General features: G+C 49.4%; 1 protein-coding gene across 2 annotated transcripts; it reads right to left on the bottom strand.

Annotated features, from left to right (window-relative positions):
• Positions 1-26,073, bottom strand: washc1 (WASH complex subunit 1). Of its 2 annotated transcripts, XM_012959048.3 has the most exons (11): positions 25,969-26,073; positions 24,251-24,448; positions 20,039-20,150; positions 19,244-19,390; positions 10,388-10,524; positions 9,957-10,092; positions 9,678-9,885; positions 8,312-8,476; positions 8,004-8,162; positions 6,030-6,098; positions 1-736 (listed from the first exon to the last, which is right to left on the bottom strand). In XM_012959048.3, exons 2-11 carry the CDS (start codon positions 24,388-24,390, stop codon positions 591-593), a joined length of 1,419 nt encoding a protein of 472 aa, XP_012814502.1. In that variant the 5' UTR covers positions 24,391-24,448; positions 25,969-26,073; the 3' UTR covers positions 1-590.

Genomic DNA, 26,073 nt, shown 5'->3' with positions numbered 1-26,073 from the left:
AAAAATAATATTCAGAGTTTAATCTTTCCATTAGGCACATACCCACAGGCAAATTAATGAAGACTGAAGTTATATGGGACCCTTCCTTGTTTCGTTCAGTGCGACTAAAGCTCCGAGAACTTGATAGGACCATGAATGCACCCAGTAGAATACCGGCAATGATAATGAATTATAGACGGAATAATAAACAATGGGGTTGTAGTGAGATAGTAAGTCGGACATTGCTTATGTTATCACAGTGATAAATACCTGCCTATTCCCAGGGCTAATGAGGAGAGGCAGTAAAAAAAAAAATGGCTATGGTTGGTGCCAGCCAATGGAAGCAGGAGGAAAATGATAAAGGGGCATCAATACAAGCAGCTGCTCCTCAAAAGCTCTAAACGTTTATAAAAATGAAAAAAGATGCAAAAAAGTTCCTTCATAACCAGCAACATCTGAAGCTGATTTTCCTTGGTGTCAATGGTGGTGCTGATCTGACAGGTTCCAGTCCATCAGAAGACCTCTAGGCCTGTGCTAATGGACTGTGCCTGATCTAGAATGTGGAACAGTACAAATCCTTGGCAGGGGTTCCTCAGGATGGGACACCACGGCTAAGACTCCCAGTCTTCCTCATCTCCATCTCCCGAGGCCTGATCCGGTGGGGGTAGCGGGGGAATGGTGTCGGAAATGCGAGCAAAGGCGCCTGTAGGACCGTCCCCACTTGCTTCTCCGGCAGCTGGACCCTTTCCCGATATGCCTAGTGGAAAAGGCAGTAATTATGTTTCCAAAGGAACTCAAGGACAGCAGCCTTGGCCGGGACCAACACAGACATCATGGAGTCTCACAGATTCAATAAAAGCTGTAGCTTGGGCTAGTGAGCACAGAACTGCAATACGGAACCACCACAACCTTTGTAGCCTTGACCTAAACTACCATTGTTGTCGGTGAAGGAACCTGCCTGGCATGTCTGGCTGATACATTACTGTATATAGCTTTAAGAAGGGGCTGGGTGGGTATTAAGCAAGTGAGGGAATACAGGGGTAGGGGAGATAGCTCTCAGTACAAGTGAGGGAATACAGGGGTAGGGGAGATAGCTCTCAGTACAAGTGAGGGAATACAGGGGTAGGGGGGATAGCTCTCAGTACAAGTGAGGGAATACAGGGGTAGGGGAGATAGCTCTCAGTACAAGTGAGGGAATACAGGGGTAGGGGAGATAGCTCTCAGTACAAGTGAGGGAATACAGGGGTAGGGGAGATAGCTCTCAGTACAAGTGAGGGAATACAGGGGTAGGGGAGATAGCTCTCAGTACAAGTGAGGGAATACAGGGGTAGGGGGGATAGCTCTCAGTACAAGTGAGGGAATACAGGGGTAGGGGAGATAGCTCTCAGTACAAGTGAGGGAATACAGGGGTAGGGGGGATAGCTCTCAGTACAAGTTAGGGAATACAGGGGTAGGGGGGATAGCTCTCAGTACAAGTGAGGGAATACAGGGGTAGGGGGGATAGCTCTCAGTACAAGTGAGGGAATACAGGGGTAGGGGAGATAGCTCTCAGTACAAGTGAGGGAATACAGGGGTAGGGGAGATAGCTCTCAGTACAAGTGAGGGAATACAGGGGTAGGGGAGATAGCTCTCAGTACAAGTGAGGGAATACAGGGGTAGGGGAGATAGCTCTCAGTACAAGTGAGGGAATACAGGGGTAGGGGAGATAGCTCTCAGTACAAGTGAGGGAATACAGGGGTAGGGGAGATAGCTCTCAGTACAAGTGAGGGAATACAGGGGTAGGGGGGATAGCTCTCAGTACAAGTGAGGGAATACAGGGGTAGGGGGAGATAGCTCTCAGTACAAGTGAGGGAATACAGGGGTAGGGGGGATAGCTCTCAGTACAAGTGAGGGAATACAGGGGTAGGGGAGATAGCTCTCAGTACAAGTGAGGGAATACAGGGGTAGGGGGAGATAGCTCTCAGTACAAGTGAGGGAATACAGGGGTAGGGGGAGATAGCTCTCAGTACAAGTGAGGGAATACAGGGGTAGGGGAGATAGCTCTCAGTACAAGTGAGGGAATACAGGGGTAGGGGGGATAGCTCTCAGTACAAGTGAGGGAATACAGGGGTAGGGGGAGATAGCTCTCAGTACAAGTGAGGGAATACAGGGGTAGGGGGAGATAGCTCTCAGTACAAGTGAGGGAATACAGGGGTAGGGGGGATAGCTCTCAGTACAAGTGAGGGAATACAGGGGTAGGGGGAGATAGCTCTCAGTACAAAGTGAGGGAATACAGGGGTAGGGGGATAGCTTCAGTACAAGTGAGGGAATACAGGGGTAGGGGGGATAGCTCTCAGTACAAGTGAGGGAATACAGGGGTAGGGGGGATAGCTCTCAGTACAAGTGAGGGAATACAGGGGTAGGGGGGATAGCTCTCAGTACAAGTGAGGGAATACAGGGGTAGGGGAGATAGCTCTCAGTACAAGTGAGGGATACAGGGGTAGGGGGGATAGCTCTCAGTACAAGTGAGGGAATACAGGGGTAGGGGGGATAGCTCTCAGTACAAGTGAGGGAATACAGGGGTAGGGGGATAGCTCTCAGTACAAGTGAGGGAATACAGGGGTAGGGGGATAGCTCTCAGTACAAGTGAGGGAATACAGGGGTAGGCGGGATAGCTCTCAGTACAAGTGAGGGAATACAGGGTAGGGGGGATAGCTCTCGTACAAGTGAGGGATACAGGGGTAGGGGGATAGCTCAGTACAAGTGAGGGAATACAGGGGTAGGGGGATAGCTCTCAGTACAAGTGAGGGAATACAGGGGTAGGGGAGATAGCTCTCAGTACAAGTGAGGGAATACAGGGGTAGGGGAGATAGCTCTCAGTACAAGTGAGCGGGAATACAGGGGTAGGGGAGATAGCTCTCAGTACAGTGGGAATACAGGGGTAGGGGGAGATAGCTCTCAGTACAAGTGAGGGAATACAGGGGTAGGGGAGATAGCTCTCAGTACAAGTGAGGGAATACAGGGGTAGGGGGAGATAGCTCTCAGTACAAGTGAGGGAATACAGGGGTAGGGGGAGATAGCTCTCAGTACAAGTGAGGGAATACAGGGGTAGGGGGATAGCTCTCAGTACAAGTGAGGGAATACAGGGGTAGGGGAGATAGCTCTCAGTACAAGTGAGGGAATACAGGGGTAGGGGGGATAGCTCTCAGTACAAGTGAGGGAATACAGGGGTAGGGGAGATAGCTCTCAGTACAAGTGAGGGAATACAGGGGTAGGGGGGATAGCTCTCAGTACAAGTGAGGGAATACAGGGGTAGGGGAGATAGCTCTCAGTACAAGTGAGGGAATACAGGGGTAGGGGGGATAGCTCTCAGTACAAGTGAGGGAATACAGGGGTAGGGGAGATAAGCTCTCAGTACAAGTGAGGGAATACAGGGGTAGGGGGCATAGCTCTCAGTACAAGTGAGGGAATACAGGGGTATGGGAGATAGCTCACAGTACAAGTGAGGGAATACAGGGGTAGGGGGGATAGCTCTCAGTACAAGTGAGGGAATACAGGGCTATGGGAGATAGCTCTCAGTACAAGTGAGGGAATACAGGGGTAGGGGGGATAGCTCTCAGTACAAGTGAGGGAATACAGGGGTAGGGGGGATAGCTCTCAGTACAAGTGAGGGAATACAGGGGTAGGGGAGATAGCTCTCAGTACAAGTTGCCCCAGGGACTGGTCCGATTGCCATCTTGGAGTCAGAAAGGAATTTTTTCCCCTCTGGGGCAAATTAGAGAGGCTTCAGATGGGGTTTATCCTTCCTCTGGATCAACTAGCAGTTAGGCAGGTTATATATACAGTAGGCCTTTTGGTTGAACGTGATCTTAGTGTGTCTTTTTTCAACCTAACTTACTATGTTACTAAGTCCTTATAGGGGTTGTTTGGGGGTCTTATGGTGATACCAGGGAATGGCAGATTATCCTCTCTTCAAACAGCCTTTGAAATTGCTCCTTAATGGCTCACTATATAGAGGCTTAGATCTGTTAGAAAATGTTTAAGAACCTGGTAGGTCCCAGACACCCCAGTTCAGGGACTGATCCAATTATACAATACAGAACCATGTCAAACTTTTCTAACATGTCAGCTTATAGCAACCAATCAACAGCTGGCTAATATTGGCAGTCAGGATAACAAGCAAGGAGATGTTCCAGACATGTGTAGAACGTGCCCGGCAGATACAGCCATGGGTAATTATAACCATGGCCGGCGGTTTAACCTATAATAGGCACCGATTTGCCTTACTTTATCCTCTCACATTTGAGGCTGATGTGACGGAAAGTGTCAAGATGGAAGATTCCTGCAGCAGAAAGGACAATGCAATGGGCAGTGGCAGGGTGTCAGGGCCGCTCTCCTTCCAGGCACCATCACTGCTCGTCACATCAAGTCCCCTGACAGCCACAAACGCACGTCCGTGTACATTACGCACCAACAGCCACACATCCATTTCCCTGAATGCTAAAGGCTGATAGGAAGAGAAAATGGTTCCCAGTCTCCAAGAGGGGCAAGTATCCCATTCTCCAAATACCATTCATTTTCTGTTTTTAGTAGATGCTGAGATATCAGTTTAAGACTGCTATTATCAGGCTTTTAACTAGGGATGCACCAAATCCAGGATTCGGTTTGGTATTCGGCCAGGATTCGGCCTTTTTTGGAAGGGGTCCCACGGTCCTGGCCGAATGGAATCCGAATCCTAGCATATGCTAGGATTAGGAAGGGTTAAACGGCCATGTGAACATGGAAAGGAATTTTTTTTTCCACTTTTACCCCTTCCGGATCCTATTAAGTATATGATGATTTAGTGCTGGGCGGTATACCGGTTTAACCGGTATACCGTTTTTTTTAAAAAAAAAAACGATATGGTTTTTAAACATACCGCTACACCGGTATGCGCGCCTCCTGCTATTTTTCTTCAATTATATCCGGGTTGCGCCGTGCGCATGTGACGTCAGCGCGCACGCGACGTCACTAGGACGCATCGCTGGAGGAACCACAAGTTGGGTAAGTTCTGCTGGGGGGTTGTGGTTGGAGTTGTGGGGGGGGGTGTTGGGGGGGTCGGGGTTGTGGTTGGGGGGGTTGTGGTTGGGGTTGTGGGGGGTTGGAGTTGTGGGGGGGGGTGTTGGGGTTGTGGGGGGGTCGGGGTTGGGGTTGTGGGGGGGGGGTTGTGGGGGGCCACCAATATTTATTATTTATTTTTTATTTATATACCGTCAAATACCGGGATACCAATATAATTTTGAAAAATACCGTGATATAAATTTTTGGTCATACCGCCCAGCTCTATGATGATTAGGGTTTGGATTCGGTTCGGTATTCGGCCCCAATACCGGCCAAAATACTGGGTTTGGTCCATCCCTACTTTTAACTCAACAGCTCTATTAGAGTCAGGGTGCCAGCCACCCTAGGGTTTGCTGACTATACAGGCACTGAAGAGTCAATGAGGGTCACAGACACTGGGGGTCATTTATAAACCCTGGGCAAATTTGCCCATGTGAAAAATAGAAATTGGAGCACCGGGTAGCAAGTTCAATAAAAACACATATTTATTTCATTGCTTTAAAAACATGAAAAGAGCGTCCTCACCCATACAGCTTGACGCGTTTCGTGGCTAGCATGCCACTTCTATTTTTCTATTGAGATTGCTGCCCTATCGGGGGTATTCGGAAGCATTGTAGCACTGTGGAGCATTTTCAGCCTGCTATCCTGGTGAGTGCTCCCCTCCTTTCTCCAAATTTGCCCACGGGCAGTAACCTAGGCAACCAATCAAATTGCTGCATTCATTTTTCTACATGCAGCTGGCTGAAAAAAGCCAATTACAGATTGGTTGCTATGGGTTACTGCCATTCTCATAGTCATTTGCCCAGTGTTCATAAATGAGCCCCCACTGACTTTGGCTGTTAAGCTGTAAAGTGCCCAAAGGTTCAGTTTTAGATTTACATCCATTTTCCCGTTACGCAGTGGTTTGGATTAGAACGCTCTGATGGAAGGTTATAGGGGGGAGGATTCACAAGCAGTAGGCTGAACTGTACCTTTGCGTCTCATCGCCAACTTATTAAAGAGATCGGACATCAGGTCGCCACCGCCTCCTGTTGCTCGCACTGAAAGACATAAAGCATGAACGTTAGCACCGTCCCTTTAATCCGTGTCCTGCTTACTGCCCAGCTACAGTTTGTACTGGCCCCAAACAAAAGGTTCTGCTCCCCAGCCCAATTCTAGGTTCCTAACCCGTTGTGTTGGCTGCATTCGGGAGCTGAGCAACAGAACAGCTAAATATCAGCCAAAAACCCAGCCTGAATATCACTGCAGGGGGGAGTTTGCCTTGAAATAATCATCATATAGGGGGCAAATAACAAGAAAATGGCAGTTTCACTGTGTCATTTTACATCACATAAAATCCAGTTTTTATATCTATGGGATATTATCTGGAATTTCTGCCTAAAGGTCATATTGAAACAATAAAGAAACAAACGATTGTTACTGGGGTTACCCACAGGTTAATAACTGTGGCCCTTTTTTTTGGGGGGGGGGGGGGGGGGACATTACTAGCATGGTAGTATGGAACCATGATTCTTAATGGCAGGACTGCTGCTTACAATAGATATTAGATAGGATCTGTGCCACTGTGACAGAATGCTCTGTTATACAGATAGCTAGAATCTCAGCCATAAAGCAGGGCAGGACTGCTGCTTACAATGGGGGGATCAGATAGGATCTGTGCCACTGTGACAGAATGCTCTGTTATACAGATAGCTAGAATCTCAGCCATAAAGCAGGGCAGGACTGCTGCTTACAATGGGGATCAGATAGGATCTGTGCCACTGTGACAGAATGCTCTGTTATACAGATAGCTAGAATCTCAGCCATAAAGCAGGGCAGGACTGCTGCTTACAATGGGGGGGATCAGATAGGATCTGTGCCACTGTGACAGAATGCTCTGTTATACAGATAGCTAGAATCTCAGCCATAAAGCAGGGCAGGACTGCTGCTTACAATGGGGGGGATCAGATAGGATCTGTGCCACTGTGACAGAATGCTCTGTTATACAGATAGCTAGAATCTCAGCCATAAAGCAGGGCAGGACTGCTGCTTACAATGGGGGGGGGATCAGATAGGATCTGTGCCACTGTGACAGAATGCTCTGTTATACAGATAGCTAGAATCTCAGCCATAAAGCAGGGCAGGACTGCTGCTTACAATGGGGGGGGGATAGGATCTGTGCCACTGTGACAGAATGCTCTGTTATACAGATAGCTAGAATCTCAGCCATAAAGCAGGGCAGGACTGCTGCTTACAATGGGGGGGATCAGATAGGATCTGTGCCACTGTGACAGAATGCTCTGTTATACAGATAGCTAGAATCTCAGCCATAAAGCAGGGCAGGACTGCTGCTTACAATGGGGGGATCAGATAGGATCTGTGCCACTGTGACAGAATGCTCTGTTATACAGATAGCTAGAATCTCAGCCATAAAGCAGGGCAGGACTGCTGCTTACAATGGGGGGATCAGATAGGATCTGTGCCACTGTGACAGAATGCTCTGTTATACAGATAGCTAGGACTGCCCTGATTCTATATTAAAATGTTCTCAAAGCTCCTCTAATAACTGAGTATATAACAAGTCCCCTTTTAAGTGCTTCTATAACTGATCAGGTTAATAGGAGATCTTGCCATGTTTAGACCTTGTCAGTGCCCTGAATATCCCCTCTATACACAATGCTAATCTAACGCGCACATCCCCACGCTGCCTAATAGTTCCATTTCACAGCCGATAGGCGCTGCACCCTCTCCGAGCCATTATCAGCGGAAAACAGTAGTTACTCTACAGAGGCCCCACAGCCAGATACTGTTGAACCCATCCAAGTGTGGCCTTCAGCTGTCACAGCGCTGATCTGTTCCTGGCAGCCCAGAGGGAACTTTCTTGGCTTTGGAGCCCTTGTCAATCTTTATTGCTTACAGACTATTAAAGCAGCCATGCGCAAGGGCGTTTTTAACTCTTCACTCACCCTGTTCCTGCTCCTTCATCTTCTTCTTCTCTAGCTTTTTCTCCTTCACATTACGCAGTTTGGCTTTCCCAATGCCCCCAGCCTGGCGGATGGACTCCAGCAAGGATGCTCTTCCGTCAGAGGGATTGACCACTTCTTTGGGAGCCCCCTGTAGAGAACCTAAGGGAACCCAATGCGGTTGGGGCCTGGATGAGTTTTTAGTTAGATGTTCCAGAACAATGGCATTGTATAGAAGGCTGAAACGGCTAAAGGCAATAACAACTTTAAATATACCATAACATTTTTGAAGTCCAAAGATGTCATCTTACCTGGGTCTCCAACATCGCTGCTGCCAACCCTGGCAGGGGCAGGTATAGGCAAAGGTGGGGCCAGAGATGTAGGGGGCGACAGGACACTGGGTTCAGGAGGGGGTGGGGGAGGTGGAGGAGGAGGGGGTGGCGGCGGAGGTGGGAGAAGTCGACCATCCTGACTGTCTGAAAAAGATAAATATTCTATCTTTTAGGAATAATCCAGCAGTTCTCGTCATGTTATCCACAATAAACATGACGAACGCCTGTGTGATCTTCTACATACATTTAAAAGCCCAGCTTGAAGGTCATTTTTGCTTGGATCTGTGAAGACCACTTACCTCTGGGGGGGGCCTCGAGCATAGAGGGGTAGCTTATCCTAAAGGCCAGTTGTAATATCTAGATCTACAATGCCTATTCGCATTCCCACATGCACATAGAAGCCCAGCTTGATGGTCAGTAAGGGTGAAATTTGGGGGAGAAGACTTATTTTCTGCCCTATATACTCCTTAAGGTCCCCATACATGGGCCCATAATAGCTGCAGATATGGGTCCCTTAGACTGATTCGGCAGCTTATCGGCCCGTGTAGGGGCACTACCGACGGGCCTGTCCAACCGATCTCTGGCTTGAAATCGGCCTGATCTCGATCAGGCAGGTTACAAAATCTAGTCGGATCGGGGACCACATCGGCTCGTTGATGCGGTCCCCGGACCGACTTTGCCTATACCCATCATTATAATTCGATCGTTTGGCCCCAGGGCCAAACAATCGAATTACCCTGGATTCTCCTGATATCGCCCACCCGTAGGTTGGGGATATCAGGAGAAGATCCGCTTGCTTGGCGACATCGCCAAGCGAGCTGATCTACCCATGTATGGGGACCTTTAAGGTGGCCATACACCAAGGTCGCCAAGTGAGCGGATCTTCTCCCGATATCCCTACCTACGGGTGGGCGATATTGGGCTAATTCAGGCTAATTTGTTCGTTTGGCCCTGGGGCCAAACGGTCGTATTAGAATGCCCGTAATAGGCGCAGTCGGTTCAGGGATCGCATCAACAAGCCAATGCGTTCACCGATCCGACTAAATTTTTAAACCTGCCTAATTGATATCTGCCCGATTTCAGGCCAGATATCGGTCGGGCAGGCCCGTCGGTAGTGCCCATACACGGGCCGATAAGCTGCCGAATCGGTCCAAGGGACCCATATCAGCAGCTACAAACGGCCTGTGTATGGGGACCTTTAGAACTATGGCCGATTGGCTGATACACCCTGCTCTCCTAAACCTGTAACCTTGATAAGTGCTAAAGGTGGTCCTGACCAAAGTTTAGACCTTCAATAGAAGCTTAAACTGAAAAGGTCCACCTTACAGTCTGGGAATAAAGTCACCTGTCCTAGAGTTTTCTGTGATGTCCTCTGTGATGAAGGTTGGAAGCTCGGGGATAGGAACTCCAGGTGCAGAAGGAGCGATGCCAGGCCCAAGGTCGGCGCTGTACATGAGATCATCAGCCACCCCCGGCAGGTCCGGCAGAGAGTACGGGACATCTATTTCGGGAACCTGCCCAAGGTCTGGGACATAGAAGTAGTTCTCCGCAGTCTAAAGGGAAAGGAGTTGTCTATGTTAACCGGAGTTCGCCTTTTGGAACATCAAGTGACCAACTGCCTTACCTGTCGCTCCAGCTGTTCCCTCTTCGTGATGGAAAGGGGTGCATCGAAAAGCTTCTCCTCATCCTCTCCTTCTAATGCCGGGTTGGTACGAGTCACGACCCCAGCAAGTGGGTCAAGGAACACGTACTTCTTATAGCTGTTAATAGGGGTGATACAATGAGAGGACTTTGATTGACCTTGATCATATTCCACCATTTGTGGTACCAGATCCCTACACCTTCCTATAGAGAACCATTTCTAAGGTCCATCTCAGTAAGTAGTACACCACTCCCAAGCCCTGAGCCCCCCTCTCCCATGTTCCAACCACATTCCCAGTTCCAGGAACCAAAGCCACCAACCATTTGGAGATTCATCAACCTATTCTACAGGGCAGTGCCAATGTACCCCAGGCATCACTTGGTTTAATACATTCATTATCCTTATGGACTTACAGATTCTCTGTTGTGTTGAAAAGGAGCAAGGAGCTGACAGAACTGATGTTTCTGGGGAGGCTGCCCAACCCTTCTTCTGCGCTCTCCTCATCTTGCCCTCTTGTATTCACGCACACTGGGAAATACTTCAGTTTTTCCTGGAGAAGATAATAAAGAAACTACTAATGCAACAACAATTCCTCCATTGTTGTCTCCCTGGTAATCTGATCCCCATTGTAAGCAGCAACCCTGCCCTGCTTTATGGCTGAGATTCTAGCTATCTGTATAACAGAGCATTCTGTCACAGTGGCACAGATCCTATCTGATCCCCCTCCATTGTAAGCAGCAGTCCTGCCCTGCTTTATGGCTGAGATTCTAGCTATCTGTATAACAGAGCATTCTGTCACAGTGGCACAGATCCTATCTGATCCTCCCATTGTAAGCAGCAGTCCTGCCCTGCTTTATGGCTGAGATTCTAGCTATCTGTATAACAGAGCATTCTGTCACAGTGGCACAGATCCTATATGATCCCCCCCATTGTAAGCAGCAGTCCTGCCCTGCTTTATGGCTGAGATTCTAGCTATCTGTATAACAGAGCATTCTGTCACAGTGGCACAGATCCTATCTGATCCCCCCATTGTAAGCAGCAGTCCTGCCCTGCTTTATGGCTGAGATTCTAGCTATCTGTATAACAGAGCATTCTGTCACAGTGGCACAGATCCTATCTGATCCCCCCATTGTAAGCAGCAGTCCTGCCCTGCTTTATGGCTGAGATTCTAGCTATCTGTATAACAGAGCATTCTGTCACAGTGGCACAGATCCTATCTGATCCCCCCCATTGTAAGCAGCAGTCCTGCCCTGCTTTATGGCTGAGATTCTAGCTATCTGTATAACAGAGCATTCTGTCACAGTGGCACAGATCCTATCTGCTTCCCCCATCAGGCTTCAGTGTGGAGCAGCTTGTAAAGCATTTTCTTTCTCTAAAGATCACACCCCTTTAACAACCCGCAAACCAAAAGGAAGACAAAAGGAGCAAGCTCAAGGGATGAAACATAATTTTGCCCCTTTATAGGTCCCTGGTAAGGCCTCACCTTGAGTATGGGGGGGCAGTTTTGGGCTCCAGTCCTTAAGAAGGATATTAATGAGCTGGAGAGAGTGCAGAGACTGCAACTAAACTGGTAAAGGGGATGGAAGGGTTAAACTATGAGGTGAGACTGTCAGGGTTGGGGTTGTTTTCTCTGGAAAAGAGGCGCTTGCGAGGGGACATGATTACTCTGTACAAGTACATTAGAGGGGATTATAGGCAGATGGGGGGGGTCTTTTTTCCCATAAAAACAATCAGCGCACCAGAGGCCCCCCCTATAGATTAGAGGAACGGAGCTTCCATTTGAAGCAGCGTAGGGGGTTCCTCACGGGGAGGGCAGTGAGGGGGTTGGGGAATGCCCTGCCGGGGGATGTTGGGTAGGGGGTTCCTCACGGGGAGGGCAGTGAGGGGGTTGGGGAATGCCCTGCCGGGGGATGTTGGGTAGGGGGTTTCTCACGGGGAGGGCAGTGAGGGGGTTGGGGAATGCCCTGCCGGGGGATGTTGGGTAGGGGGTTCCTCACGGGGAGGGCAGTGAGGTTGGGGAATGCCCTGCCGGGGGATGTTGGGTAGGGGGTTCCTCACGGTGAGGGCAGTGAGGGGGTTGGGGAATGCCCTGCCGGGGGATGTTGGGTAGGGGGTTCCTCACGGGGAGGGCAGTGAGGGGGTTGGGGAATGCCCTGCCGGGGGATGTTGGGTAGGGGGTTCCTCACGGGGCGGGCAGTGAGGTTGGGGAATGCCCTGCCGGGGGATGTTGGGTAGGGGGTTCCTCACGGGGAGGGCAGTGAGGGGGTTGGGGAATGCCCTGCCGGGGGATGTTGGGTAGGGGGTTCCTCACGGTGAGGGCAGTGAGGATGGGGAATGCCCTGCCGGGGGATGTTGGGTAGGGGGTTCCTCACGGTGAGGGCAGTGAGGGGGTTGGGGAATGCCCTGCCAGGGGATGTTGGGTAGGGGGTTCCTCACGGTGAGGGCAGTGAGGGGGTTGGGGAATGCCCTGCCGGGGGATGTTGGGTAGGGGGTTCCTCACGGGGAGGGCAGTGAGGGGGTTGGAGAATGCCCTGCCGGGGGATGTTGGGTAGGGGGTTCCTCACGGTGAGGGCAGTGAGGGGGTTGGGGAATGCCCTGCCGGGGGATGTTGGGTAGGGGGTTCCTCACGGGGAGGGCAGTGAGGGGGTTGGAGAATGCCCTGCCGGGGGATGTTGGGTAGGGGGTTCCTCACGGGGAGGGCAGTGAGGTTGGGGAATGCCCTTCCTAGTGATGGGGTAATGGCAGATTCTGTTAGTGCCTATAAGAGGGGCCTGGATGAGTTCTGGAACAAGCACAGTACCCAAGGCTATTGTGATACTAATATCTACAGTTAGTATTAGTGTTTGTATATATAGTTTATGTATGTGAGTGTATAGATTGGTAAGTATAGGGTGTGGGTGCTGGGTTTACTTGGAAGGGTGGAACTTGATGGACTCTGGTCTTTTTTCAACCCTATGTAACTATGTAACACAAGACACCTGTGAGTACAAAACCATGCCATGGAAGCCGAAGTGAATGCAGCTGCAGAAAAGGATGCGGTTGATCTGCACAAAACACCTTCAGATGGTACCAGAACGCGATACAGCACGTACAGCAGAGCCATCCAGACTTGGTGCCAAATGCAATATCTGCAGAGCCTGAGGAGGGGCCACAGGGGTCAAGAAACTGCAAGCAAAAGCTTAACTTCTCCTGCAAAGGAACGGCTAGTGTCCGAGACGGCGCCCACTTGCACATCTAAAGCTGAGGGTCACACAGGAGACACACGTGCAAGCAAAAAAGAAAAATCAGCCTAGAAAAGGAGTTGCAGAAGCGGTAAATGAATTTGCAACCCTTCGAAATGAGAAAAAGAAGCTGCAGCTGTCTATTAAATGTCTGGTTGACTTTGCCATATCTGATGAGAAACACAAAGCAGCTACAAAGCAAAAAAAAAAAAAAGACACATTATGTAAAGAACTGGCCAAAGTGGAATCCCAGATACAGGCATTGTTTCAGGAAGTCAGGCCATGAAAGGAAGTGTCCCAGAACAAGCAGAGTTTGGGTGCAATGCAGTCTTCCCACCAAGTCACACACAGGGGATACAGTGCATGGACCTCAAGCACCGCCACAGAATTTATTAAATCTTTGCCTCCTCAGAGACAGAGAGGAAAAGAGAAAGTTAATTGGCAAAATGTGGCTTTCAAAGAGAAGGAGAGTGAGAGTGAATGTCCAGCAAGTCACCGCAGACACCGAAGCAACTTATGAGATTAGGTCTGACCAAGACTCCCCAGCATTGCCCAAAGCAGAGGGAAAGAACGCAGTGAACTCGGCAGCACCGCCCAAGCCCAGTCCCAGGGAGAATCTTTGTAAACCAGAAGGGGAACCATCCACACACAGCAACATGGACTTCGGGACAGCCTCGTAAATGGCTTAAATGTGGGGTAGGGGACCATTTAGCCAAGTCATGTGATGCTCTCAGGTGTGGCCCTTGCAATGCAGTAGGTCACAAGGCAGAAAGCTGCAACTGCATAAAATGTATCCGGATGTGTCTTATGCATAGAAAGTGTTCTGAGGCCTATCACAATGTAGTGAAACTCTTTCCAGAGATAGACAGGTGGAAATGTTACCACCCCAGGTAGGAGACAATGGAGGGTAAAGAGCAGAGGGGTTGTGCAAGTACAAGAAACATGGAGGGAATGAGGTGCAGAGTGAGATTGTGGGTAAAGTGAATGCTAAGTGTGATAAACAAGTGGCACACAAAGTGTTAATATTGAAAGGCCAATCAGGGAGGCAGAGCAAGATCAAGAAGAGATTAGAGACAGATCATAGGCAGGTCAGCACCCAGATAGGAGGGGAGCTCAGCGGGGACAGTGAGTCCATCAGACTCAGGAGGTAAAGGTTGAGACTATTCAAGCAAGTGGTGAGAATGTAACTGTAGATCTCTCACAGTTTTGGGAATGAAGGAGACTTTTTGCCACACCAGATTTTTCTAATGACAATGAGCCCTTCAGAAGGATCCCTTTTTAAGGCATTTGCAGGGAGTGGAATAAAGGGTCTCTCTGGTCCCCGTAGCCAGCCCCTCAGGTCGGTAGCCTACACGGATATCACGGTGGCAGTCTCTTGTCCAGAAGATGCGAGAGTGCTTTCCAAGACGATCAGAAGTTACTCAGAGGCCTCCAGGTCTCTGGTCAACAAGGATAAATCACAAGCTTTGAATCAGGAGACAATCAGAAGGTACTCAAAGGCCTCCAGGTCTCTGGTCAACAAGGATAAGTCCCAAGCTTTGAATCAGGAGACGATCAGAAGTTACTCAGTTGTCTCCAGGTCTCTGGTCAACAAGGATAAGTCCCAAGCTTTGAATCAGGAGACGATCAGAAGTTACTCAGTTGTCTCCAGGTCTCTGGTCAACAAGGATAAGTCCCAAGCTTTGAATCAGGAGACGATCAGAAGTTACTCAGAGGCCTCCAGGTCTCTGGTCAACAAGGATAAGTCTCAAGCTTTGAATCAGGAGACGATCAGAAGTTACTCAGTTGTCTCCAGGTCTCTGGTCAACAAGGATAAGTCGCAAGCTTTGAATCAGGAGACGATCAGAAGTTACTCAGTTGTCTCCAGGTCTCTGGTCAACAAGGATAAGTCCGAAGCTTTCTGGTCTTTGAATGAGGAGCCAGGAGATGATGGCAGGCAAAACTGGGAAGAAGGGTTGGATGCTGGAAATGTTACAGTACAGCGCTGGAAGCAGTGGAGGCTGTCCTACAGAGAAAGGGTGAAGCTTGTGAAGACTTATCTTGTCCGTATCTTTCTGTTTGTTTCCGACGTGTATCCGCTGCCTGAAGCTCTCTTTGCTCGGATCCACAGCCTGTTCTTCCAGTTTATCTGCGGAAGCAGGCTGAATCCAGTAAAAAGGGGTGTCACTTACCTGCAGAGGAAAGCGGGAGGGTTGGGCATGTTATGTCCAGTGGCTTTCTTTGGATCCATCTTCTTGAAGTTCAACTTTGGGAACTTGGGCCTAAGAACTGATTTTCTGTGGAAATGTTGCATCAGATGTTGGGTATTGCCTCTGGTGGGAGACTGGGTTCTTGGCGGTAGTGTAAAGGAAGTACGGGTGCATGGTTGTCAACTCCCACCACATCTGGGGATAGGGCTGAAGCTCCTGAGGAAGTGGAACATTGAAATTGGAGTTCTGTTCCGAGAAAACAGATTTATCAGAGGGTCAAAGGGACCTATTTCATTGTCCCTTTAGCTTTGAAGGCCTGTGAGGAGGAGCCTCTGCTGGCTCAATGACAGAAGGGTGCCCTCTAGGTATTTTGAACTGAACTGGCTCACCCTTCAGGGAATTCACCCTCAGTCTTGATGATGAGACCCAGGAACATGTTTCGGTGGATTGTCCCGTAACAAAAACTGTGCTCGCCGCAGCTGGCAGAGGCCCATAAAGTGTTTTATATTAAGCGACTGACTTATGCAGATGTGGCCTATGGCTTTTTGTCTGTTCCACACCCCTTGGATAGAGGAGCGATGTACATGATTGTATCGGTGATGAGGTACCACCTATGGTAATCCCACTGTAGGAGATCCTTTAGCCAAGAGGATGTTATTATTTTCCTGATAAAGTCTGTGGGGCTGATTTTGGTTTTCTGAAGGAAAGAGAGAGCTGGGTAAGCGCATCCAAATGGAGGTGCATAAACCTGTAGGCTGTTTTATGTGTTATTTGACAATAGTGAGCCGATACCTTTTTCCTTTTCTGTTTTAAGATCAGTCATGGTAATTGCGATGAATGGAAGAGTGACCAATAGTGTAACACCACCAGTTGGAGTCTATCAGCCAATCAATTTGTTAAATTTCTTCAGTACAATATTCCAGTTACTTCTGGACAGCAGATTTGAAAGTTTTGTGTTCAGGGAGGGGTGTGGTGCGATGGCCCAACTAGAAAGCCAAACTTTGGACTCTGTGACTGGGAGGTGTGAAGGTGGTGGGTGGAGACGGGATGATCTTTTCATGGATAAAGGGAGGACTTTGCCAGAAATTGTTTCTTGAGAAGGAATTATGGACAGAAGAAGGACTCTGGGACGGGGGTGGTGAGATGGCCCAACTAGAAAGCCGAACTTTGGACTTTGTGGCTGGAGGTGTGAAGGTGGTGGGTGGAGACGGACAATGGGAGGACTTTGCCAGCAACTGTGTCTTGGGAAGGAATTATGGACAGAAGAAGAAATCTGGGAAGGGGAGTGGTGAGATGGACCAACTAGAAAGCCGAACTTTGGACTTTGTGGCTGGAGGTTTGAAGGTGGTGCGTAGAGATGGACAAAGGGAAGACTTTGGCAGCAATTGTTTCTTGGGAAGGAATTATGGACAGAAGAAGGACTCTGGGAGGGGGGTGGTGAGATGGCTCAACTAGAAAGCCGAACTTTGGACTTTGTGGCTGGAGGTTTGAAGGTGGTGGGTGGAGACGGACAATGGGAGGACTTTGCCGGTAACTGTGTCTTGGGAAGGAATTATGGACAGAAGAAGAAATCTGGGAAGGGGAGTGGTGAGATGGCCCAACTAGAAAGCCGAACTTTGGACTTTGTGGCTGGAGGTGTGAAGGTGGTGGGTGGAGACGGACAATGGGAGGACTTTGCCAGCAACTGTGTCTTGGGAAGGAATTATGGACAGAAGAAGGACTCTGGGTTGGTTTGGTGTTTGGTGATGGGAATGGCAAGCTTATCATATGTTAACTGGTGGTAAGATTGGTCTGGAAATGATCTGAACATTTAGTTTTATTTTAATTTGATAATATTTATTATGAAGATAAGTTTTTACTAAATAAAAATTCCTATGTGATCCCCATTGTCAGCAGAAGTCCGGCCCTGCTTAATGAGTAAGGTACTATCTGTATAACTTTTATTAATAAGTGGATATATGGGAGCAGAAATATCAGAACTGCAGAGAATGTGAAACAGGGAAATATTGGGATGAAAGAACATAAATGCAATCAATCAGTGCAATAATGCCAAATGCATTCCTCCTAATTGTCTCTGGGAACTCATATTAACTCTTCCAACCGGGGCTTGTCTAAACCCTGCAGCTACAGCAAAAAGAAATACAAAATAGGCCAGGGTGTTTGTACCCACATCCCTCTCTATGGGCAATGACAAGCAGTGCATAAAGCCAGCGGTGGCAGTAATTACATTACAGGGTTTTAATGGACAGTTTAAAATTTAATTTTATTAGGAAATTCCATGCTGGATGAACCCTCACGCAATGATTTAAGTTGTCACTTTGAACGATTTCTATTGCGGATATGAAATTTCTCGTTGTTCGCCAGCAGTACCGTGGCCCAGAGCACAGTCTGTCTCACTTAGAGACAGCGAGGGAGAAGGAAATACCCTACTGATTTTATTTCTTCCATTATGTGCATTTGTGTGACGTAGCAGGGTGAAACACATCCGCCACTCCTACATCATGCAGCATAGAAACATCTCCTAGTGATACAGATCTAGGGGAATGGACTCATTTATGGCAGGGCCGCCATCAGGGGGGCACAGGGGGGGCTGTTGTCCCGGGCCCCCTTTAAAGAATTATGGGCCCCGTCATTGGTGGGCAGTGGGAATTTCAATTGGTTGCGCCCTTATAAAACCTGTGGATGCAGCAGGGAGCTGAGGGACATTGCAGGGGGAAGCAGGCGGAAGAAGCAGGCAAACGCTGGGGGGAGCAGGGGGAGCTGCAGGAAGCTGGGGGGAGCTGGAAGATGCTAGGGGGGACACTGGGAGGGAGCTGGATGATGCTAGGGGGGACGCTGGCAGGGAGCTGGAAGATACTAAGGGGGACGCTGGGAGGGAGCTGGAAGATGCTAGGGGGAACGCTGGGAGGGAGCTGGAAGATGCTAGGGGGAACGCTGGGAGGGAGCTGGAAGATGCTAGGGGGAACACTGGGAGGGAGTTGGAAGATGCTAAGGGGGACGCTGGGAGGGAGCTGGAAGATGCTAAGGGGGACGCTGGGAGGGAGCTGGATGATGCTAGGTGGGATGCTGGGAGGGAGCTGGAAGATGCTAGGTGGGACGCTGGGAGGGAGCTGGAAGATGCTAGGTGGGACGCTGGGAGGGATCTGGAGGATGCGGGGGGGGGAGCTGGAAGATGCTAGGGGGGATGCTGGCAGGGAGCTGGAGGATGCTAGGGGGGACGCTGGCAGGGAGCTGGAAGATGCGGGGGGGACACTGGGAGGGAGCTGGAGGATGCTAGGGGGGACGCTGGCAGGGAGCTGGAAGATGCTAGGGGGGGACGCTGGGAGGGAGCTGGAAGATGCTAAGGGGGACGCTGGGAGGGAGCTGGAAGATGCTAGGTGGGACGCTGGGAGGGAGCTGGAGGATGGGGGGGAGCAGGAGGATGCGGAGGGGAACTGGAAGATGCTAGGGGGGATGCTGGCAGGGAGCTGGAGGATGCTGGGGAGGACGTGGGCCATAGTATGAGGACATTGGGGGAGGACCAGCAATGTTTTAGGGGGTCCTGGGCTGGCTACCAATGTTTGAGGGGGTCCTGGGCAGGCTACCAATGTTTGAGGGGGTCCCTGGCCACCAATGTTTTAGGGGTCCCTGGCTACCAATGTTTTAGGGGGTTCCTGGCTACCAATGTCTGTGTATCCTTTGTACTGATGGGAGGGGCCTTTGGGGGGAGGGGCCTTTGGGGGCGGGGCATGGGAGGAGGGGGGCCCAGAAAATTTTATTGCGAGGGGCCCCGTGATTTCTGATAGCGGCCCTGATTTATGGTATTGCTGTGAAGCCTAAAAGGAGGGGCTTATTTTGAGAAAATGACTTCAATGCCTACCTGAACAGCCTGCTCATCCAGTGGTCGGTGCTTACTCTGGATTTTGTGCCGCAGCTTTTTTGCCAACCAGCCGTCTTCAGCACCAGCAAACACGGAACTGTATTCCTGAAGGTGTTCCGGGGCCGGGTACTTAGCGCTGGAAAACACCTAATGGAAAAAACCTAATGCAGCAAATGATGTATATACAGAGGGGAAGGTTGCCTTACAATTCAAGTTTTTTAGATTAATATTATCATTGTATCACCTATCTAGCCAGGCCCTCTCTATTCATCTCCCAGTACAAGGTAGTGACAATCAGGGTCAGACTGGGCCGCCGGGACACCGGGAAAAATCCCGGTGGGCCCCAGCAGCCCAGACCCGACCCTTGCTTCGCTCCCCCTGCCCGACCGTTCCTCCCGACACGTTAAATTTACACGCTCAGGGGAGGACGTCGGGTGGGGGCCCCTAGGTGGGGGGGCTGCGGGGGGTTGGGGGGGGGGGTTGGGGGGGCCCTGTTAGGAGACAGGGCCGGCGGGGGTACCTGCAGTGGCCCTGGGGCGGGAGCCCCGGTGGGCCCTGCACCCCCCAGTTCGACCCTGGTGACAGTTGCTAGGGTGAATAGCATAGTAAACAGTTAATTTTAATGGCTACTCCATCTTTAAGGGTGAAGTTGCGGCGACAAATCACCCCGAGTGTCTTCGCCCTAAAGGGGACCAAATGGGTTCATGTACTGGGATACGTACAGGTTAAAGCCAGACATAAATGGTTCAAGAACATAGGGTTAAAAGGTACAAGGGGGTCGGTGAGAGCGATTACCTTAATGGCTTTCTTAATGCCTTTGAGTCGTTCTATCTTTGCTTGCGCAAGGCTCAGTCGGCCATTGATTCTCTGTAGTTGGCCTCTGTTGGTCTCCACCCTCTGCAGAATCCTACCAATAAGGACAGCATGGTTTTACTAGACCAGTTAGCTCACAATGAGTTTTTGGGGGTCACCTTAATCCTCCACCCTCACCTGGTCACCCCGCAATAACAGCCCCGCCTCCTGTAATTCCAATTGGGTAGGGAAGCGAATTTCTGTACAGCTATAGAGGGAGCAGACCCTGCTGTATGAGCCCCCCCCTGTACCCCACACAACCACAGGGTCTGCTTCTCTATAGTTATTCCACTGCAACATCAAGCACAGCTTGGGCAGTATGGCTGAAATACACCAGATTACCCAATCAAATCTGGAACTGTATGGCCAGCTTTAGCTATTACCTAGTACAGGTATGGGACCCATTATCCAGAATTCTCGGGACCTGGGGTTTTCCAGATAAGGGGTCTTTCCGTAATTTGGATCTCCTACCTTAAGTCTACTAAAAGAATTATTTAAACAGTAATTAAACCCATTTGGATAGTTTTGGCTCCAATAAGGGGTAATTATATCTTAGTTGGGATCAAGTACAGGTACTGTTTTATTATTACAGAGAAAAGGGAATCATTTAACCATGAAATAAACCCAATAGGGCTGTTCTGCCCCCAATAAGGGGTAATTATATCTTAGTTGGGATCAAGTACAGATACGGTTTTATTATTACAGAGAAAAGGGAATCATTTAACCATTAAATAAACCCAATAGGGCTGTTCTGCCCCAATAAGGGGTAATTATATCTTAGTTGGGATCAAGTACAGGTACTGTTTTATTATTACAGAGAAAAGGGAATCATTTAACCATTAAATAAACCCAATAGGGCTGTTCTGCCCCAATAAGGGGTAATTATATCTTAGTTGGGATCAAGTACAGGTACTGTTTTATTATTACAGAGAAAAGGGAATCATTTAACCATTAAATAAACCCAATAGGGCTGTTCTGCCCCCAATAAGGGGTAATTATATCTTAGTTGGGATCAAGTACAGGTACTGTTTTATTATTACAGAGAAAAGGGAATCATTTAACCATGAAATAAACCCAATAGGGCTGTTCTGCCCCCAATAAGGGGTAATTATATCTTAGTTGGGATCAAGTACAGATACGGTTTTATTATTACAGAGAAAAGGGAATCATTTAACCATTAAATAAACCCAATAGGGCTGTTCTGCCCCAATAAGGGGTAATTATATCTTAGTTGGGATCAAGTACAGGTACTGTTTTATTATTACAGAGAAAAGGGAATCATTTAACCATTAAATAAACCCAATAGGGCTGTTCTGCCCCCAATAAGGGGTAATTATATCTTAGTTGGGATCAAGTACAGATACGGTTTTATTATTACAGAGAAAAGGGAATCATTTAACCATTAAATAAACCCAATAGGGCTGTTCTGCCCCAATAAGGGGTAATTATATCTTAGTTGGGATCAAGTACAGGTACTGTTTTATTATTACAGAGAAAAGGGAATCATTTAACCATTAAATAAACCCAATAGGGCTGTTCTGCCCCAATAAGGGGTAATTATATCTTAGTTGGGATCAAGTACAGATACGGTTTTATTATTACAGAGAAAAGGGAATCATTTAACCATTAAATAAACCCAATAGGACTGTTCTGCCCCCAATAAGGGGTAATTATATCTTAGTTGGGATCAAGTACAGGTACTGTTTTATTATTACAGAGAAAAGGGAATCATTTAACCATTAAATAAACCCAATAGGGCTGTTCTGCCCCCAATAAGGGGTAATTATATCTTAGTTGGGATCAAGTACAGGTACTGTTTTATTATTACAGAGAAAAGGGAATCATTTAACCATTAAATAAACCCAATAGGGCTGTTCTGCCCCCAATAAGGGGTAATTATATCTTAGTTGGGATCAAGTACAGATACGGTTTTATTATTACAGAGAAAAGGGAATCATTTTCAAAAATGTGAATTATTTGATTAAAATCGAGTCTATGGGAGACGGCCTTTCTGTAATTCAGAACTTTCTGGATAATGGGTTTCTGGATAAGGGGTCAGATACCTGTACACAGATTTCACCCCAGTTACTTAAGGAACACTGTGCCACACACACGTCATATTCATCTCAAAATACCCATCTTATAACTCCTAGCATTCCTGACTGGGCAGCCACATCCCTGAAATGCCCTGGCCACTACAACTACGTAACGCCCCCCCCCATTCCACAAAAACTCTTCTGACCAAAGATTTTACGTTATGGTTAAACTACAACAAGCTTGTAGAAGTTTGTCAAAGCTTGTTGGGAGTTGCACTTCAATAACAGATGAAGGGATATAGTTGGGCATTTCGGTGCCAAAAGAAGCACCTTAAGACCCTTACTGGCTGGCACACTCACATACAAGCTGCCCTTCTTTGGAACAGGCTCACCGTCTGCTTCCGGGATGGCTGCCAGCCTCCCCACCGCCCCCAAGGACTCGGCTCATTTTCTGTCAAGTTCTCACCTTGCTAATTACTAATAATTAGAATCCAAGAAGGAAGATTTTTTTTTTAAACAAGATTTCAAGATCATTTAAGTGCAGGAAACACAAAACTTGGCTGCCAATTCTTAAAAAGAGGGGGGAGCAAAACACATAATTATACTGTGAACGGGACTGTCGGTGATACATTCTGCCATCCTGATGGGCTGACGTTTGCCATGTCTGTGTTAATAGATATAGATATCCGCAAATTACCCCACTACTGCAAAGTGGTGCCCTGACCTGGCATGGAGCATCCAGCGCGGGTAGCCACTGAGCACCATGAATAAACTAACAAGTAGTGATGGCACAGCACAGTGCAATAAACAGAAGCACTTTGCACCCTGCATTAAGCACCTGTGGGCAGGGCCGCCATCAGGGGGGCACAGGAGGGACAGTTGTCCCGGGCCCAGACGATCGTTGCTTTAAAGGCCTGGCCGTGATACAGTTTTTAAGCTTGGGCCCCCTTTAAAGAATTACGGGCCCTTGGGTCATTGGTGGTGAGCGGGTTATTCGATCGGTTGTGCCCTGTGCGTATGTGTGACGTCAGTACGCACGGGGCGCAACCTTATAAAAGAGTGGATGCAGCGGGGAGCTGGGGGACAAGAAAACACAACCAGAGGAAGCAGGCGGACGCAGCAGAAGGGTGCTTGGGGGAGCCGCAGGAAGCAGGGGGAGCTGGAGGATGCTGGGGGGGGTGGAAGCTGGGGGGAGCTGGAAGATGCTGGGTGGGGGAGCTGGAAGATGCTGGGTGGGGGAGCTGGAAGATGCTGGGTGGGGGAGCTGGAAGATGCTGGGTGGGGGAGCTGGAAGATGCTGGGTGGGGGAGCTGGAAGATGCTGGGGGGGGAGCTGGAAGATGCTGGGGGGGGAGCTGGAAGATGCTGGGGGGGGAGCTGGAAGATGCTGGGGGGGAGCTGGAAGATGCTGGGGGGGGGAGCTGGAAGATGCTGGGGGGAAGCTGGAGGATGCTGGGGAGGGGAGCTGGAGGATGCTGGGGAGGGGAGCTGGAGGATGCTGGGGAGGGGAGCTGGAGGATGCTGGGGAGGGGAGCTGGAGGATGCTGGGGAGGGGAGCTGGAGGATGCTGGGGAGGGAAGCTGGAGGATGCTGGGGAGGGGAGCTGGAGGATGCTGGGGAGGGAAGCTGGAGGATGCTGGGGAGGGGAGCTGGAGGATGCTGGGGAGGGGAGCTGGAGGATGCTGGGGAGGGGAGCTGGAGGATGCTGGGGAGGGGAGCTGGAGGATGCTGGGGCCTTGCTCTTTCTCCCTGCTCACCTGCTGCGTCCTCTGGCTCCCCCGCTCCCTGCTGGGTCGTCCTGCCCCCTGTTCCCCCGCTCCCTGCTGGGTCGTCCTGCTCCCTGTTCCCCCGCTCCCTGCTGGGTCGTCCTGCTCCCTGTTCCCCTGCTCCCGCTGCGCCCCTAGCTCCCCCACTCCCCGCTGCACCCTCTGGCTCCCTGCTCACCTGCTCCCTGCTGTGTTTGCAGACAGGTAGTAGCCAGCGGGGGCCGGGTAAATTACCTTGGGGGTTGCAATAGGACAAGATAATTACCACAAGGCAGTATTACGATAGCGTTGGCCAGCCCTTTGGGCCGCCGGTTTAGTACAACTCTTAGTCCTCTCTGCCAGTTGATGGGTTACCTGCTGAATATGTCATTGGATACAGTCTGCAGGTGTTGCAAGGTGTCTGTGATCTGATGTATGGCCTCCTCCCTGCGCAGGTCTGGCAGTATCAGGGGAAGGGAATAAGCCTGGCTCTCCATTGAACGATTCTGTGGCATCGTATCCGCCACCCCTGCTGGGCAAGCCCACCGCACCGGACCACTGGCCTTTCAGCCCCTGGAGAGAGAGAAAATGATATTAGAGCAGAGATACAAACACGGCTTGGTGGATTCACACACTCCCCCACGCGCTCCCTATAAATAGGAGCAATCATCAGCCTAAGGACAAGGAAATTAGATGCAATTATAAGCAGGTAATCAGAGCGAGATCATCACTTAATGAGGGAGCTTAACAAGGCGTCGGGGGGAAGTGGGGGGTAAAGCAGGGACAAGTGTGCCAGGAGAGGCAGATTGTGGCACCGGGGGGTGAGGAGAGGCTTCTCACCGGGGAGTTTCTGACCGGGCAGTTGGGCTAGCTGGCTAATGGCCTTGTGAGTGGCCACCAATAATGCCATGGCTTCATGAGGTTAGAAAGCCCACTCTGAAGGCCAATAAAGTGGCATTTCCAAAAACTACTGCTCTGCTGTTGCCCCTGCTAATTGCCCAGAAAGTGGTCCGTGTGCTCTACATAGGGCAGAGAACTCCACTTAGCTGTTATTATTTAGCTTTTCGTTCCGGTTGGAATTTTTTAGCACCTGTCTGGTTGCTAGGGCCCAATGTAACTTAGCAACCAGCCACTGGTTGGAAAGAAAAACAGGAATATTAATAGGAGAGGGGCCTGAATAGAAAGAGAAGTAATACAAAAGCCTCACAGAGCGATAGTTTTTTTGTGACCCCCATTTTGAGTCAGAAGAGGAAAAACATTAATAAACTATAAAATTAAAAATGAAGACCAATAGAAAAGTTGCTAAGAATTGGCCATTCAATAACATTTTAACCATTAACCGGAAGATAAACCACCCCACAGATACTGGACCAACTGCTATCCAGTCCTGGTCGGACCTACTGCCGCACCTCTCTGAAACTCCCAGCAATCGTTTGACAGCAGAAAGGGTGTGGGAGTTGCAGTTTAACAACAGCGGTGGGCATAGTCAATTCAGATAGGGGCCAACCTGAGGGGGGGGGGGTGATAAGCGGCTGATCCAATCATTTGGCCCTTGAGCTGAATAAATAACATTGAAGTTAAAAGCAGCCTCCCATTCAAACCACTGCCTAGTTGCTAGGGTAAACAAGACCCTAGCAACCAGATATCTGATACAATATCACACTGTTGAACCTCTAAACATAACATAAAATAACAAATGAAGGTTGGATGTAAATTGCCTTAGAATATCAATGTATACACCATACTAAAAGTTAATTCAAACCCCATTTGCCCAATCAATAGCCAGCTACCAGCTGGAGGGGCCTATGGGAGGGTTCTGTACATGGCCCCCCCACTTCCCTCTGTGTAATGGTTTGTTCCAGGCTGCAGCATTCTTACTCTGCCCCCCTGCAGGCTGAACTAACGGGGGACGGGGGGGGACAGAGAAAGCCTGCTGCAGCCTGAACCAATCCCTTCCATGTAGGGGGAGAAGGAAGAAGCCAAGTTATAAAGGTGCCATAGAGACTGTACAGGGAACAGGGCACACTGCCATTTGCTCACATCGGACACCCCCGTAAAGCAGTGGCTCAGTATCTGTATAGGAACCCACTTACCGTCTCTCTCTCTTCCTGACTCCTCGGTCATCTGACCGTCACATGACCAGCCACAATACTTCTTCTCCCAGCTGGCCGCGCCCACTCATAGCCAGTCACTTTCCA

Source organism: Xenopus tropicalis, chromosome 3 (assembly GCF_000004195.4).
Source record: "Xenopus tropicalis strain Nigerian chromosome 3, UCB_Xtro_10.0, whole genome shotgun sequence".
Taxonomy (NCBI): Eukaryota; Metazoa; Chordata; class Amphibia; order Anura; family Pipidae; genus Xenopus; species Xenopus tropicalis.
The sequence above is the reverse complement of the archived record's forward strand: the minus strand, read 5'-3'. Positions and strand labels throughout refer to the sequence as shown.

Bases quoted from the DNA above. Each gene is read 5' to 3' on its own strand.
- washc1 (XM_012959048.3), bottom strand. From the start codon at position 24,390: ATGCCACAGAATCGTTCAATGGAGAGCCAGGCTTATTCCCTTCCCCTG. The intron at 20,151-24,250 runs GTAACCCATCAA...CCTTATTGGTAG, and splicing joins TCCAATGACATATTCAGCAG to GATTCTGCAGAGGGTGGAGA. The intron at 10,525-19,243 runs GTAGGCATTGAA...TATCTTCTCCAG, and splicing joins TGGATGAGCAGGCTGTTCAG to GAAAAACTGAAGTATTTCCC.